Source organism: Anomaloglossus baeobatrachus, chromosome 5, assembly GCF_048569485.1.
Source record: "Anomaloglossus baeobatrachus isolate aAnoBae1 chromosome 5, aAnoBae1.hap1, whole genome shotgun sequence".
Classification (NCBI taxonomy): domain Eukaryota; kingdom Metazoa; phylum Chordata; class Amphibia; order Anura; family Aromobatidae; genus Anomaloglossus; species Anomaloglossus baeobatrachus.
The window spans coordinates 381,500,940-381,514,123 of NC_134357.1; the positions used below are offsets into that span (position 1 = coordinate 381,500,940).

Genomic DNA, 13,184 nt, shown 5'->3' on the forward strand with positions numbered 1-13,184 from the left:
TGTCATAAAGAGTGATCAGCTTAACAGCAATTACTTGCAAAGTCAATATTGGCTAAGAAAATGAACTTTAACCCCCAAAGCACATTTCAACATCATTGCATTCCTGCCTTAAAAGGAGCAGCTAACATTGTTTTAGTGATTGTTCCATTAACACAGGTGTGGGTGTTGATGAGGACAGGGCTGGCGATCAATCAGTCATGATTAAGTAAGAATGACACCACTGGACACTTTAAAAGAGGCTGGTGCTTGGTATCATTGTTTCTCTTCGGTTAACCATGGTTATCTCTAAAGAAACACGTGCAGCCATCATTGCTCTGCACAAAAATGGCCTAACAGGGAAGAGTATCGCAGCTACAAAGATTGCACCTCAGTCAACAATCTATCGCATCATGAAGAACTTCAAGGAGAGAGCTTCCATTTTTGCCAAAAAGGCTCCAGGGCGCCCAAGAAGGACCAGCAAACGCCAGGACCGTATCTTAAAACTGTTTCAGCTGCGGGATTGAACTACCAGCAGTGCCGAGCTAGCTCAGCAATGGCAGCAGGCTGGTGTGAGTGCTTCTGCACGCACTGTGAGGCAGAGACTGCTTGAGCAAGGCCTAGTTTCAAGGAGGGCAGCAAAGAAGCCACTTCTCTCCAGAAAAAAAAAACATCAGGGACCGACTGATATTCTGCAAAAGGTACAGGGAGTGGACTGCTGAGGACTGGGGTAAAGTCATTTTCTCAGATGAATCCCCTTTTCGATTGTTTGGGACATCTGGAAAACAGCTTATTAGGAGAAGAAGAGGTGAGCGCTACCACCAGTCTTGTCTCATGCCAATTGTTAAGCATCCTGAAACGATTCATGTGTGGGGTTGCTTCTCAGCCAAGGGAATCGGCTCACTCACAGTCTTGCCTAAAAACACAGCCATGAATAAAGAATGGTACCAGAATGTCCTCCAACAGCAACTTCTCCCAACTGTCCAAGAGCAGTTTGGCACCCAACAATGCCTTTTCCAGCATGATGGAGCTCCTTGCCATAAAGCAAAGGTGATCACTAAATGGTTCATGGAACAAAACATAGAGATTTTGGGTCCATAGCCTGGAAACTCCCCAGATCTTAATCGCATTGAGAACTTGTGGGCAATCATCAAGAGACGGGTGGACAAACAAAAACCAACAAATTCTGGCAAAATGCAAGCATTGCTTATGCAAGAATGGACAGCTATCAGTCAGGATTTGGTCCAGAAGTTGATTGAGAGCATGCCAGGGAGAATTGCAGAGGTCCTGAAGAAGAAGGGTCAACACTGCAAATATTGACTTGCTGCATTAAATCATTCTAACTGTCAATATAACCTTTTGGTACTCATAATATGATTGCAATTATATTTCTGTATGTGATGTAAACATCAGACAAACACAGTTATAAAACAGAGGGCAACAGATCATGTGAAAATATAATTTTGGTGTCATTCTCAAAACTTTTGGCCATGACTGTACATGCAGGGAGATGCCCCCAAGGAGGAGTAGTTATGGAGCCAGCAAAAGAGAGTGAGAGGAAGTTTGGACAAAGCCAAGACTGCCTGGACAGCGGGACTAAAGGTCCCTTTACACGCTAGTGAGATGTCGTTGGGGTCACAGAATTCGTGACTCACATCTGGCCTCGTTAGCGACGTCGTTGCGTGTCACACCTCCGAGCGACCGCTAACAATGTAAAATACTCACCAAATCGTTGATTGATGAAACGTCGTCCATTTCCCAAATGTCGTTGCTCGTGCAGGACCCAGGTTGTTCGTCGTTCCTGAGGCAGCACACATCGCTACGTGTGACACCCCAGGAATGATGAACAACACCATATTTGGATCCTGCTGGCAACGAGGTGGGTGTGACATTCTGCAGCTGCTCTCCGCCCCTCTGCTTATATTGGACGCCTGCCGTGTGACGTCGCTGTGACGCCGCCCGAACCGCCCCCTTAGAAAATAGGCTGTTCACCGGCCAGTGAACAGCCTCTTTTCTAAGGGGGCGGTTCGTGCGGCATCACAGCGACGTCGCTAGGAAGATAAGTATGTGTGACGGCTCCCAGTGATATTGTGCGCCATGGGCAGCGATTTGCCCGTGACTCACAAACGACGGGAGCGGGTGCTTTCACGAGTGACATCGCTAGCAATGTTGCTGCATGTAAAGCCCCAAGCCCTCAAATTAGGACAGTCCTGCTGAATAAAGGACGGTTGGAAGCTATGCGAAAGATGTCTAATAAGATATATAACAAAGCTTCATACATTCACATGAACTACTGATTTATTCAAACAAATTACATAGACAGATACACTTTTACATAGCTATTGAAAATACTGTTATGGCCAAATATATTAAAAACTTGACTTACTAGAAGTAAAATAGACAATTTTCCGAATATGAGATTGGTGTGCCTGATAATGTTAGCTTCAGTAGTTTGCAGTGTGCATAGTCCATATGTTGCTCAGTGTGCAATCTGTTTATTGCATTGTTTGGTAGATGGCTTTAATATTGCTTGTTTTTATATGTTCCAGCTGCTTACATAAAGGTTTATCTACTAGAGAACGGACTCTGTGTTGCTAAGAAGAAAACGAAAGTTGCCCGGAAATCATTAGACCCATTATATAATCAGGTTCTTGTATTTTCAGAGAGCCCACAAGGGAAAGTATTACAGGTAAGAAACAGATGAGAAACCCTTTCTTTCAGGATATTTATATTGTTATCACTTACTGTTATAAACAAGATAGAAAGAAAATTAGGACGACATAATAATACAAATAAATATGATAGTAGATAATAAAATGAGCAATATTCTGAGAAGAGTAAAGTTGGTCAGATCAATTAGTGGCACTAATTGATTATTGGCCAGGCCAGTAGTCTCTGGCCGCTGGATGGAAGACTCGTGAATTTCTTACCTTCCAGGATCTCCGGCGTGGCTTTTGATTAGCTAAAGTTGGCATAATCTGTGCACCACGCTGTATTTATCACAATCAATATGCCATTTCAAGTAAAGAGGTTATCTACCTAAAATCACAGTAGCCACGTTAGAAGATGACACCAATAAAAGACCCTGAGCTTAGACGCCATAGCATAGAAGCTTCAATACAATTATACTTGTTAAAATTACTTGACCTTTAGGAAGTTTCCATAATTAAATTTGTGATGTAATGCTTGCAACCATCAATGAGAAATTTCAGAAGATTATAGAGAGGTTTTCCCATATCATAAAGTGATGGCATCTCACTAGATTATGCCATAATTTTATGATTGGTGATTGACCAACTTCTGAGGCACCTACTGCTCCTAGGAACCCCATACAGTAGAACTCTTGGTCACCCAACTGTACTCTGGCCCTGCACCGCCTATATTCTCAGGATTAGTGGAGCAGACCCCACTGCTAATAAACATTACTTTTTGAAATGGAAAAAAACCTTCCAACTTTAAAAATAAATAGTTAAGAAAATGTAGTTATTTGAAGAGTCCTACTCACTTTAGCAACTCTAAAAACATAGTACATTGGATGGTTATTGAAAGGGTATATGGCCTTGAGGTGACAAAGCTCCTGGCTCCATGAACTACATTCACTAACTAGTATGACTATGTACTACTAGTATTTAATCTCTGAATAAATGACCATTTTATTAACAAGGTAGATTGATCAAGGACTTCACATATACATATTAGATATTTATTAACCATTTTAACTATACATCTTAAACTTGTATGTGGGGTAAAACCATGGCTTTAGAAATGTCAAAGCCACATCCATTTTTTTAAGTGTATTATCTAGAAAAACATCACAGAAAAAATAAATAGCCATTATCAACACAATGCCAGATTACCAATGCACTAGCAGGATGCAGAAGGCCCCCATGATAAACGTTGGGGCAGCACAGGTGCAAAATACTAATGGAATAACCACTTACATCCTATACATTCCTAAAGGAGGTAGTTGCTAGAGTTAGACATGCACAAACATGAGATTTACATAGGGTCACACAAGTACGTGTAATGCACATTGTCTGGCTTACAGCTTATTGATGATGCCTATACTATTAGATCAGGCGGGCTGCCCAGCACTATATAAGTTCACACCCACAAGACATATACTCCAGTTTTCCCAACCAGCACTAAAGATCCTGACTACATCATGCATAAAAATGGAAAAATATATTTTTTTGGGGGGGGGGACTTTTTGCAAAAACAAGATGAAAACTTATATAAAAAATCCATCAGGTTTTGGTCCTTATTTTGGCCAAAATGTGCAAGCTCACAATACAATATAAAAGGTCCCCATTAGTGATAGGCAGACTTGAAGATACCAGTGATTGGTGAGGCCAACCGGGTAAAAAAAAACAAAACACAGTTTGGGCCCAGAATAAATCTTTGATACCTGGCCAGACGCCAGTCCCCATATAAGTCTATGGGGACCAGAATCTGCCACTTTTAAATGGTAATAGAAGGGATAGGAGGATTGGAGCAGATGCGTTATACTTACCGAGTCTCTGCACAGCTCTAATGCTACTTCCGGGACTGCTCATTAGCCTTCATACATATTCACTGCTGCCCCCTGCCCACCGGCAGTCTCTGATTGGTTGGAGTCAGACCACCGTGTGACAGTGTGTCTGACTGCAACCAATCAGAGGCGCTGTGTGCCCATCTCTATTGCTGTAAAAATAAATTTAAAAAATTGGTGTAGAGTCCCAACATTTTATGATAAACTATACAGCTACAGGCTGCAGCCCCCAGGTGTGTATGAAAATAAGAGGAGCCGCATGCGGCTTTTTTTTATTATCTAAACAAATAATTTTTTAAAACTGTGTGCAGTCCCCCCAAATTTGACACCCAGCCATGATAAAGCTGGTATTCTCAAGCTGGGGATGCCCATGTTTATTGGGCCCCCCGGCCTAAAATTAGCACTCTGCAGGCACCCAGGATTGTTGCATCTGTTAGATGCAACAATCTTGGAACCTTACCCTGGTCATCACGATTGCCATGGTGCAGTGCCAATTGAGGTAACAAGGGATTGATAACAGCTCACTGCTACCATTAAACACTAGATTAGTAATGGGAGGTGTCTATGAGACCCACCCATTACTAATCTGTAAGTGAAAAGAAAAAAATATAAACACCAAAAAAATCCTTTCTTTGAAATAAAATACAAAAAACCACCCTCTCTCACCACTTTATTAACCCCCAAAACTTCCAGGTCTGATGTAATCCACATGAGGTCCCACCACGATTCGCGCTTGGCCATAGAACATGACTTCAGGCAGAGAATGAGTCATGTGATCAGCGATGGCGTCACTCAGGTTATTTGCGGTCACAGTTGAAGGTTTTCACGGTCCTCAATCTGTGATCTCAGACAACCTTACCAGAGGTCACTTAGTTCAATGAGGTCACCTAAGGTCAGATGACTGTGGGAACCTCCAGCCATGACCGCTGGAGGGATTTACCATGGCTGGGTATCAAAACTGGGGTGGACCACACGCCATTTTTTAAAATGATTAATTTAATTATTTTGATACACAGCCAAGATAAGAGCACAGCTAGGAGCTGCAGTCTGTATCCAAATGATTTATCTGTATTGGGTATCATAATATGGGTGGACCCTACACCAACTTTTTTTTTTTTACACCACGATATAGACTTGCAGATAGAGTCTGTGAGTGAAAGCATCAGACACACTGTCACATAGGCTGACTGCAACCAATCACAAACACCAGGACTACTGGTTGGTGGGGGAAGCAGTCCTGAATATGTGTGAAGCTAATCAGCAGCCACGGAAGTAGAATGAGAGGCCACGTAAGCAGTTACAGCTGCACTGGAGACTCAGTAGGTATAATGTGCCTGCTTTGTTCTTAATTTCTTTATATTTCCTTTTTTTTTCTTTTTTATTATCAAGTTGCCAAATCCTTACCTGGAATTTCCTGAAAATTCTGGGCCCGGTATTCCGGTACTTTTGAAGCCACGCGGATTTGGACTTCTACAGTCTGAGTCTGCCTATCACTAGTCCCCAATTTAGAGTCCCTACACTAAATTGAAGTATAAAACGACTCCCAACTACAAGTTTTGCAGAACAGGTGTAAATTATAGGTTTACTACTAATTGTAAAAAAATAAAACAGGCTCATGCATCTCATAAAATAGACCTGAAAGTCATATAGAGGCAATAAGGATCCATAGAAAGGTTAACACTTTGCTTATATGATAAAAGGAACTTATCTTTGCAGAATGCATACTTAATACTTTGGCTTAGTGACAATGCTGTGCAAGATACGTCTCGGTATCTGTGCACTTAACAGCAAAGCTGACTAAAAGCCATGTCCTTTCTCTTCAAGTACTGTATAATTTAATGTGAAACTACATCCCCAAGAAAGCAATTAGTCACTCACATCCTATTCCAGCTCTTTTAAGAGTTGATTTAACATCATTGTGACTGTTGGCACAGCAGACGATCTATACGCAGCTTTTTACAGGTTTAATAGATCTGTACTCAGGAGAAGATACAGGAAAATTCTATTTTTTAGCATTCTTAGGGTATGTGCGCACGTTGCTTTTTACCTGCTTTTTACCTGCTTTTTTGCTGCTTTTTCTTCTGCGCTGTTTAATGCCAAAATGGATGTGTTCTTCTATTCAAGCAAAGTCTAGGGGAATTTGGGTTTCTTGTTCACACTATGTTGTTCAAAATGCTGCCTTTTTGTGGCAGAACTTTGGTCAAAAACTCAGCTTTTCAAAGAAGCAACATGTCAATTGTTTTTGCCATTTGGGTTTTGCACTGCAAAGCTGAGTTTTTGACCAAAGTTCTGCCACAAAAAGGCAGCATTTTGAACAACATAGTGTGAACAAGAAACCCAAATTCCCATAGACTTTGCTTGAATAGAAGAACACATCCATTTTGGCATTAAACAGCGCAGAAGAAAAAGCAGCAAATAAGCAGGTAAAAAGCAGGTAAAAAGCAACGTGCGCACATACCCTTAGGGTATGTGCACACGTTGAGTATTTGGTTGCAGACATTTCTGCATCATTTCTGCACCTCTCGGCCGAAAAAATGCAGTGCAAAAACGCAAGTTTGTGCAAGAATTTTTCAAATGGATGAAAAAAGCTGCAAAAACGCTGCAAGCATTGATTATTTTCTGCACCAAATCGACAAGAAGAAAATATTCAACGCGTGCACTACACTTCAGGATTCTCATTGATTTTGTTAGTATCAGGAATTGCTTGCAGTTTTGTGACAAATCAGGTCTCAAAAATGCATCAAAAACCACAATAAAAATGCACTGTGTGCACACAGCCTTAAGGTCCCCTAAAATCAGCTAATGGAAAAGACTCAACAGTAAATAGTAATATTGTAAAATAGACACAAATATGTTATACAGAGTGGATTAGAACCCAAATCACAAGCTAATCTAACACATACAGAAATTGGTGCAAAGATTTGGTATTCAAAAGTAACTGTGACTTTAGGTAACCATATCCATTAGATTTTGACAGAAAATTCTGAACATCTAATGTGCATGGGGGGTCCCCCAACCTCGATGGCTTCAAAGTAAAAAAAAGATCAGGCATGTTGAATACAGCACCCTATCCATTCATACTTTTTATACATAAGCTACCAGCAGAAGTGTCTGGGGGTAGACTTCTCCGATTGCTCAATCATCATGTTTCTGTATTCCTTATTGCATGTCAAGTCCTATTGCACCTCTGTATATATTATTCCAGGTCATGAAACGTCACAGTGGCATGGGCACTGTTGTATAATGATGATATATGTGTTGTCTTAAAGGTGATGGTTTGGGGAAATTATGGAAGAATGGAAAGAAAGCATTTTATGGGAGTTGCCAGAATACTACTAGAAGAATTGGATTTATCAAGCATGGTTATTGGCTGGTACAAGTTATTCCCAACCTCATCAATGGTTGATCCATCAACAGGTCCTCTTCTTCGTCAAGCTTCACAACTGTCACTGGAAAGCACTGTAGGACCATGTTGTGAGAGATCTTAATAGTAAAGAAAATGACTTCTTGACTTGTTTTTTTATGACCCACTACAAAGGCTTTGTTTGGATCTCTGCCCACAAACATCTTGCATGTTTGACCAATTTTTGGAAGCTGAATGCAACCAAACAACCTGCTGAGAGGAGAAAGTGTGGTTTCCCTTCATGTATGAAAGTAACCTTGGTTGAGTATCCGAGGTCTACAATCGTACAGTTACCTCTAATCTCACGTTTGATGTCTTGTATATCCCCCGAATCTGAAAGTGAGAATTCTTAAAAGTCGCAAAGTTGCAGTATCTTTTATTCTAGAGAAAGGTATTTTCATAACTTTCTACCGAGAACTTTTTAAACATTCCTAGAACAAAGTGTGTGCTACCTGGAAGAAGAAATGACTATAAAAATGTCAAGAAAGAACTGCAACTTTTCATTGGGGATCATATTTTATTTATTGTGTAACAGAAATATCTTTGTGATTTGAAAACTGTGCCAATCTACCAGGAAGTGTCTTTTACTACTTGGCCAATGCAGTTGATAAATCATATTGGGAATGAAATATATATAATTGAATTAGAATAGGTAAAGATGTAGGTAGTATATATATATACATATAATTTGATCAGGGAAGCACTTTTTTTCTTAAAGTGCTAATAACCAATATAAATTTAAGCCATTGTATACCAGCATATAGTTTAATTACATAGTTTGTCATTTTCAAACTCTTGTACATTTTCAGCATGATTTTAGCGGTATGAAACAAAAAATGTATTTTCAAAAACCATCTTCTGCCGTAGCTCATAAAACCGAAAGAGTACAAAATGAACAAGTTAATCAAGTTTCTTCTTAACGATGTTAATGGCAAAGCAAGAACTGAGAAGCTCTTATACAACTATATATTTTAAAGCAGGAAATTAGTAAATATAGAGTTTTTAGAAACTAATGTAAAATCATGGTAGCTTACTTTACCATCCTTTGTTAAAGCCTCACATCCAAGAGGTAATTAGCACATAAAACAAGGATCGAGTCTTGCATGAAATTATTTGATAAAGCAAAAAAAAGTGATAAAAAAATCTTCCAAGCCTAACAAGCAATTACAAATGTATAGAATATGCTGTAATTTTGCATATGTGTTGCTGCTGGTCCCGATACCAAAATAATGAAGGTCAATGTTCTTGAAGAAGATAATGCTATTATATGAGTGTACATATATTTCAGGTGAATGTCATTCTATTGACTACATATTGTGTGTTTTACTATTTTTGTCATGCATACTGAGCACTTTTTTGCAATCATATGCATAAATAACCATTTAGGTTAGCATGTTGCAGTCCATAGAGTGGAGGCACTCGCCATTTTGTTCCACTTTACTCCAAATACTTCTGTACAGTGAGTGTCAATATCTTCTATTTTTTTAATGTAATTATGCATAACACATGCATCGATAATGAGTTTAAGAGAAACTGTGAATGCCAACCCATAGCCCTTGAGTGAATCAATCTCTACATATTAACTTGTAGCTTGTCTGCCATTTGGATACATCAGGGAAGTCAAGTTTAGCCTTGAGGTTCACTGTTGAAAATGGAGGAAAATAGTAGGTGAATCGGTTTGCCCTTTGTAGCCGACTTGGCGGTTCAACTGCAGATTTACTTGTAGCTTGTCTGCCATTTGGATATATCAGGGGAGTCAAGTTTAGCCTTGAGGTTCACACTTGAAAATGAAGGAAAATAGTAGGTGAACCGGTTTGCCCTTTGTATCCGAGTTGGCGGTCGATTGTAGGATCTATTATTGGTGGGATTGATTTGCTCATTTTAGTTATTTTAAAGATATCATATTCAGAAATGTTATTTTTGTAATGTAAGTAGAATTTTAAAACAAATGTAGATTCAGAGGTTAGCATTTGATAAATACAGAGCTTATACTTCTTTATATGTAGAAGCAATATACATGTTCAGATTTGGGTGTCAACAAGTCTGTTATGGGTAGAGAAGACTTTGAGTCAATTTTAGTTTCTAATCATTAGAGTCAAAGCATCACATATTTTGCCCACATCAGTGATTTTCAGTTTAAGATCAGACATTTTGGTCAAAACTGAAAGTAGTCCAGGACTTCAGCTTTATTCTTCACTACTGTAAAGTTGCAGTGTTGGCCACACAATTTTAGCTAAAATCATACACGAGACACAGCTGTACCATGGCCATAGAAGAACTGTCCTTGTTGTACTATTTCTCTAAGACACAGTTGTACCATGGCCATAGAAGAACTCTGTGCTTGCCGTGTATTTCTCCAAGACACAGTTGTACCATGGCCTAAAATGTATAGACAACCAAAAATAATAAGAACTAAACTCTGGAGTTATTTTAATTGACTTGATGCCTCAAAGCCATGTACGTGTTTGCATGTAGTGAATTATTGCTATGTTGTTTCATAAAGATAATGTCTTATGTCAAATATATTTTAATGTATTATACAAAAATGTTGTTTTGAAAAAATGCTTTATAAGCTAACGGCATAATCCCTTTAAAAGTCTGAAAGATTTTTGTTTTCAAGGTTTCCAATTAATAGCTACAGTAACAGATTGACAATAGACCAATACCTAGTGGCAGGAACAAAATGGCTGTTGTATCCTTGTTGAGTGATATTGATTACCTACCAAATAAGGCAAGTCAATTACCTGCGGAGCGAGGTCTCTATAATTTACCGAGTTTCAGTGTTAAGGACATCATCCATGCTATTCTCACTTATACAAAGAAAGCTCACTAAAGTCTATAGAGAAGCTGTGGTCCTATCGTGAAATCCAAAAATAAAATATAGTGTATTGCAATTTAAGGTAAAAACATGATTTACAAGCTGCTAAAATACCTTCATTGTATAAACTTAATTTTGCCTGCAGGAAACCCTTCTTAACATGACCATTGATGTTCCTCATGTAGGATTGATAGTAGTCTCCATACAACATTTTGTACTGCAAGCCAGGTATCCACACTATTGTTTGTCACATCCGTCCTCTGTCCTGTACACAATTGCAGTTTTAAATTAAAACAAAATTGGAATACTGTGTTTTCCCATGAAAATAAAACCTACCACAAAAATAAGCCTTAGCAGTATTTCTCATCCTTTTTAGAGTATGCTTAAAATATAAGCCCTACTTCAAAAATAAGCCCTATTTGTGGATCGTCATGCTAATAGTATCCTGAAATAGGGCTTGGGCAGGTTTTTTTTATTATATACAACCTTTTATTAGTGTACATTGCTATAAACTCCTGGACGTTTATAGTCACATCCCGGCTAGTTAATAGAATGAATATTCACTCCTCTCCCCGCCCATAATCCCACCCACCCCCTCTGCCGGAGTAAATGATTGGAACTTGTGTTAATGAAAAATAACCCACTCCCCCTGCCCACTTCCCTTTGGTGGGTGTCAGTGAGTCAGTCAGACGTCATCAAAAATAATATAAGACACTGTCTTATTTTTGGGGAACAACAGTATTACGGGGGAAACCCTGTGCCATATTTAAAAGTTTGGGAATTAAATCTTGTGGCCACTGGAAGATAAGGCACACTAATGTGTAAGATATTTTTTTAAGTACAGTTCACAAATGACCCCTAAAATATTGCCCTACTTATTGAATTTACAGTTGGACTGGTATCTAATCGGTACTCCAATTTTTCATGTTTTTGCTGTGATTTAAATGTGCCAAATCTAAAAAATTATTTATTAATGTGTACATTTGGTTTTCGATTGCTGAATGATCTCATATGAGAGAATAAATAAGAGAAATAGGAGTAAAATTCTTTTTGTCACAACAATATGACAAAAGTGCTCACCCAAAAATAGAGCGTAATCGGCAGATGTAGGGATAGCCTGGCTAAGATGTTTGATTCCAGCATTAGAATATTATATTTTTTTAGACTTTTTTTATTGTTATTTCTTCTATATCAACTGGACAACTTTCACTCTTAGTGCAGCTGCCCTATTGACTACCTGATACTTTAAGTCTATCGAAACGCTAATACTATCAACTAAACATGAAACGTAATAAAACAAGGTGCCCATTTAAATAAATATGTGCAATACTTGCCCTTCATTACAACAAATACGCTTACTTGTGTACATATCAGAGGGGAACCCTGAGTAGCGTAGATCTTCTATGACTTATTCATACTTGTAGAATGTTTATTGAAGGGGTTATCATTTTTAAATAAGTGATTCATCTTGTAGCATCATTGTCTCAGAGTAATTTATAAAATAGTTAATGAGCCGATTCATTGTTGCATCTGTGCCTATTTATGGACTAGTTTTTCCAGGATTTAAGGGTATTTCTTTATGGTTTCTACTTCTTTGCCTCTTTTTTTTCTGTTTTCACCAATGTGGGTCATGGTTTTTGTAATCCAGATGTTTGCATCCAATTCTTTATTTGCAACTTTTTAAACAGTCTCCACATTCTTGTACAAATCTACTCCAGTCCACTCCCATTGGGGTTTTTTTTTTTGCACGCCAGAAAATGTCTCACCAATATTAGAACTACATGCAACATTTTAATAGATTGACTCTTTGCTTTAAAAGGCTGCAAAAAGGGGTAAAAAAACAAAAAAGTGGGGGTTTTGGGGGTTTTTCCTTAAATTTTCCACAATAGTCATCAATTTGCATTCACTTTTTAGAATCAAATAAAGATGAGTGATTATAAAGAAGGTAATTGACAAAAAAAAACCCCTGCAAATAATGAATCGGCTCCATATCATCTGTGGATTATCCCAAATTTTAAGTTGCCCATATTTTTATTGTTGATTTAAAACTGTTATGCTTTAAATATAATGATAAAAGTATTGGACCAAAGGTGTAAATTTAAACTTATGAATCCACTTGCAAACCCACACTTTAAGGGCCTCTGTCAGCACAGAACGACTGTTCAAACCAAGTACAGGCGCTCGGTGCTTTCATGGCCAAAAATTTAAGTGCCCGTTCCCACCTACTTGATTTCAATCTATCTTCACTGTCCTCTGGCTCTATAAAACCAGAGCTGTCAATTAAACAAGAGATGGGGTGGAGATATATGAAAAACAAGTAGATGGGAAGGTGCACTTAAATGTTTGGCCAAGGGTGCACCGGGCGTTGGTACTTGGGTTGAACAGGTATTCTGTGCCGACAAAATCCCTTTAAACCAGATACAACAATGATTTCACATGATGCCACTTGACATCTC

The 13,184-nt window shown here is 38.6% G+C and overlaps 1 protein-coding gene across 2 annotated transcripts in view; it reads left to right on the forward strand.

Annotated features, from left to right (window-relative positions):
• The window catches only part of RIMS4 (regulating synaptic membrane exocytosis 4), a 301,335-nt gene extending 288,417 nt beyond the window's left edge, over positions 1-12,918 (forward strand). For both annotated transcript variants that reach the window (XM_075350034.1, XM_075350035.1), the window contains 2 exons: positions 2,526-2,665; positions 7,777-12,918. In XM_075350034.1, coding sequence (XP_075206149.1) covers positions 2,526-2,665; positions 7,777-7,995 — 359 coding nt within the window. In that variant the 3' untranslated portion in view covers positions 7,996-12,918. The remainder of the gene's footprint in view (positions 1-2,525; positions 2,666-7,776) is intronic.
• The last annotated feature ends 266 nt before the right edge of the window (positions 12,919-13,184 follow it).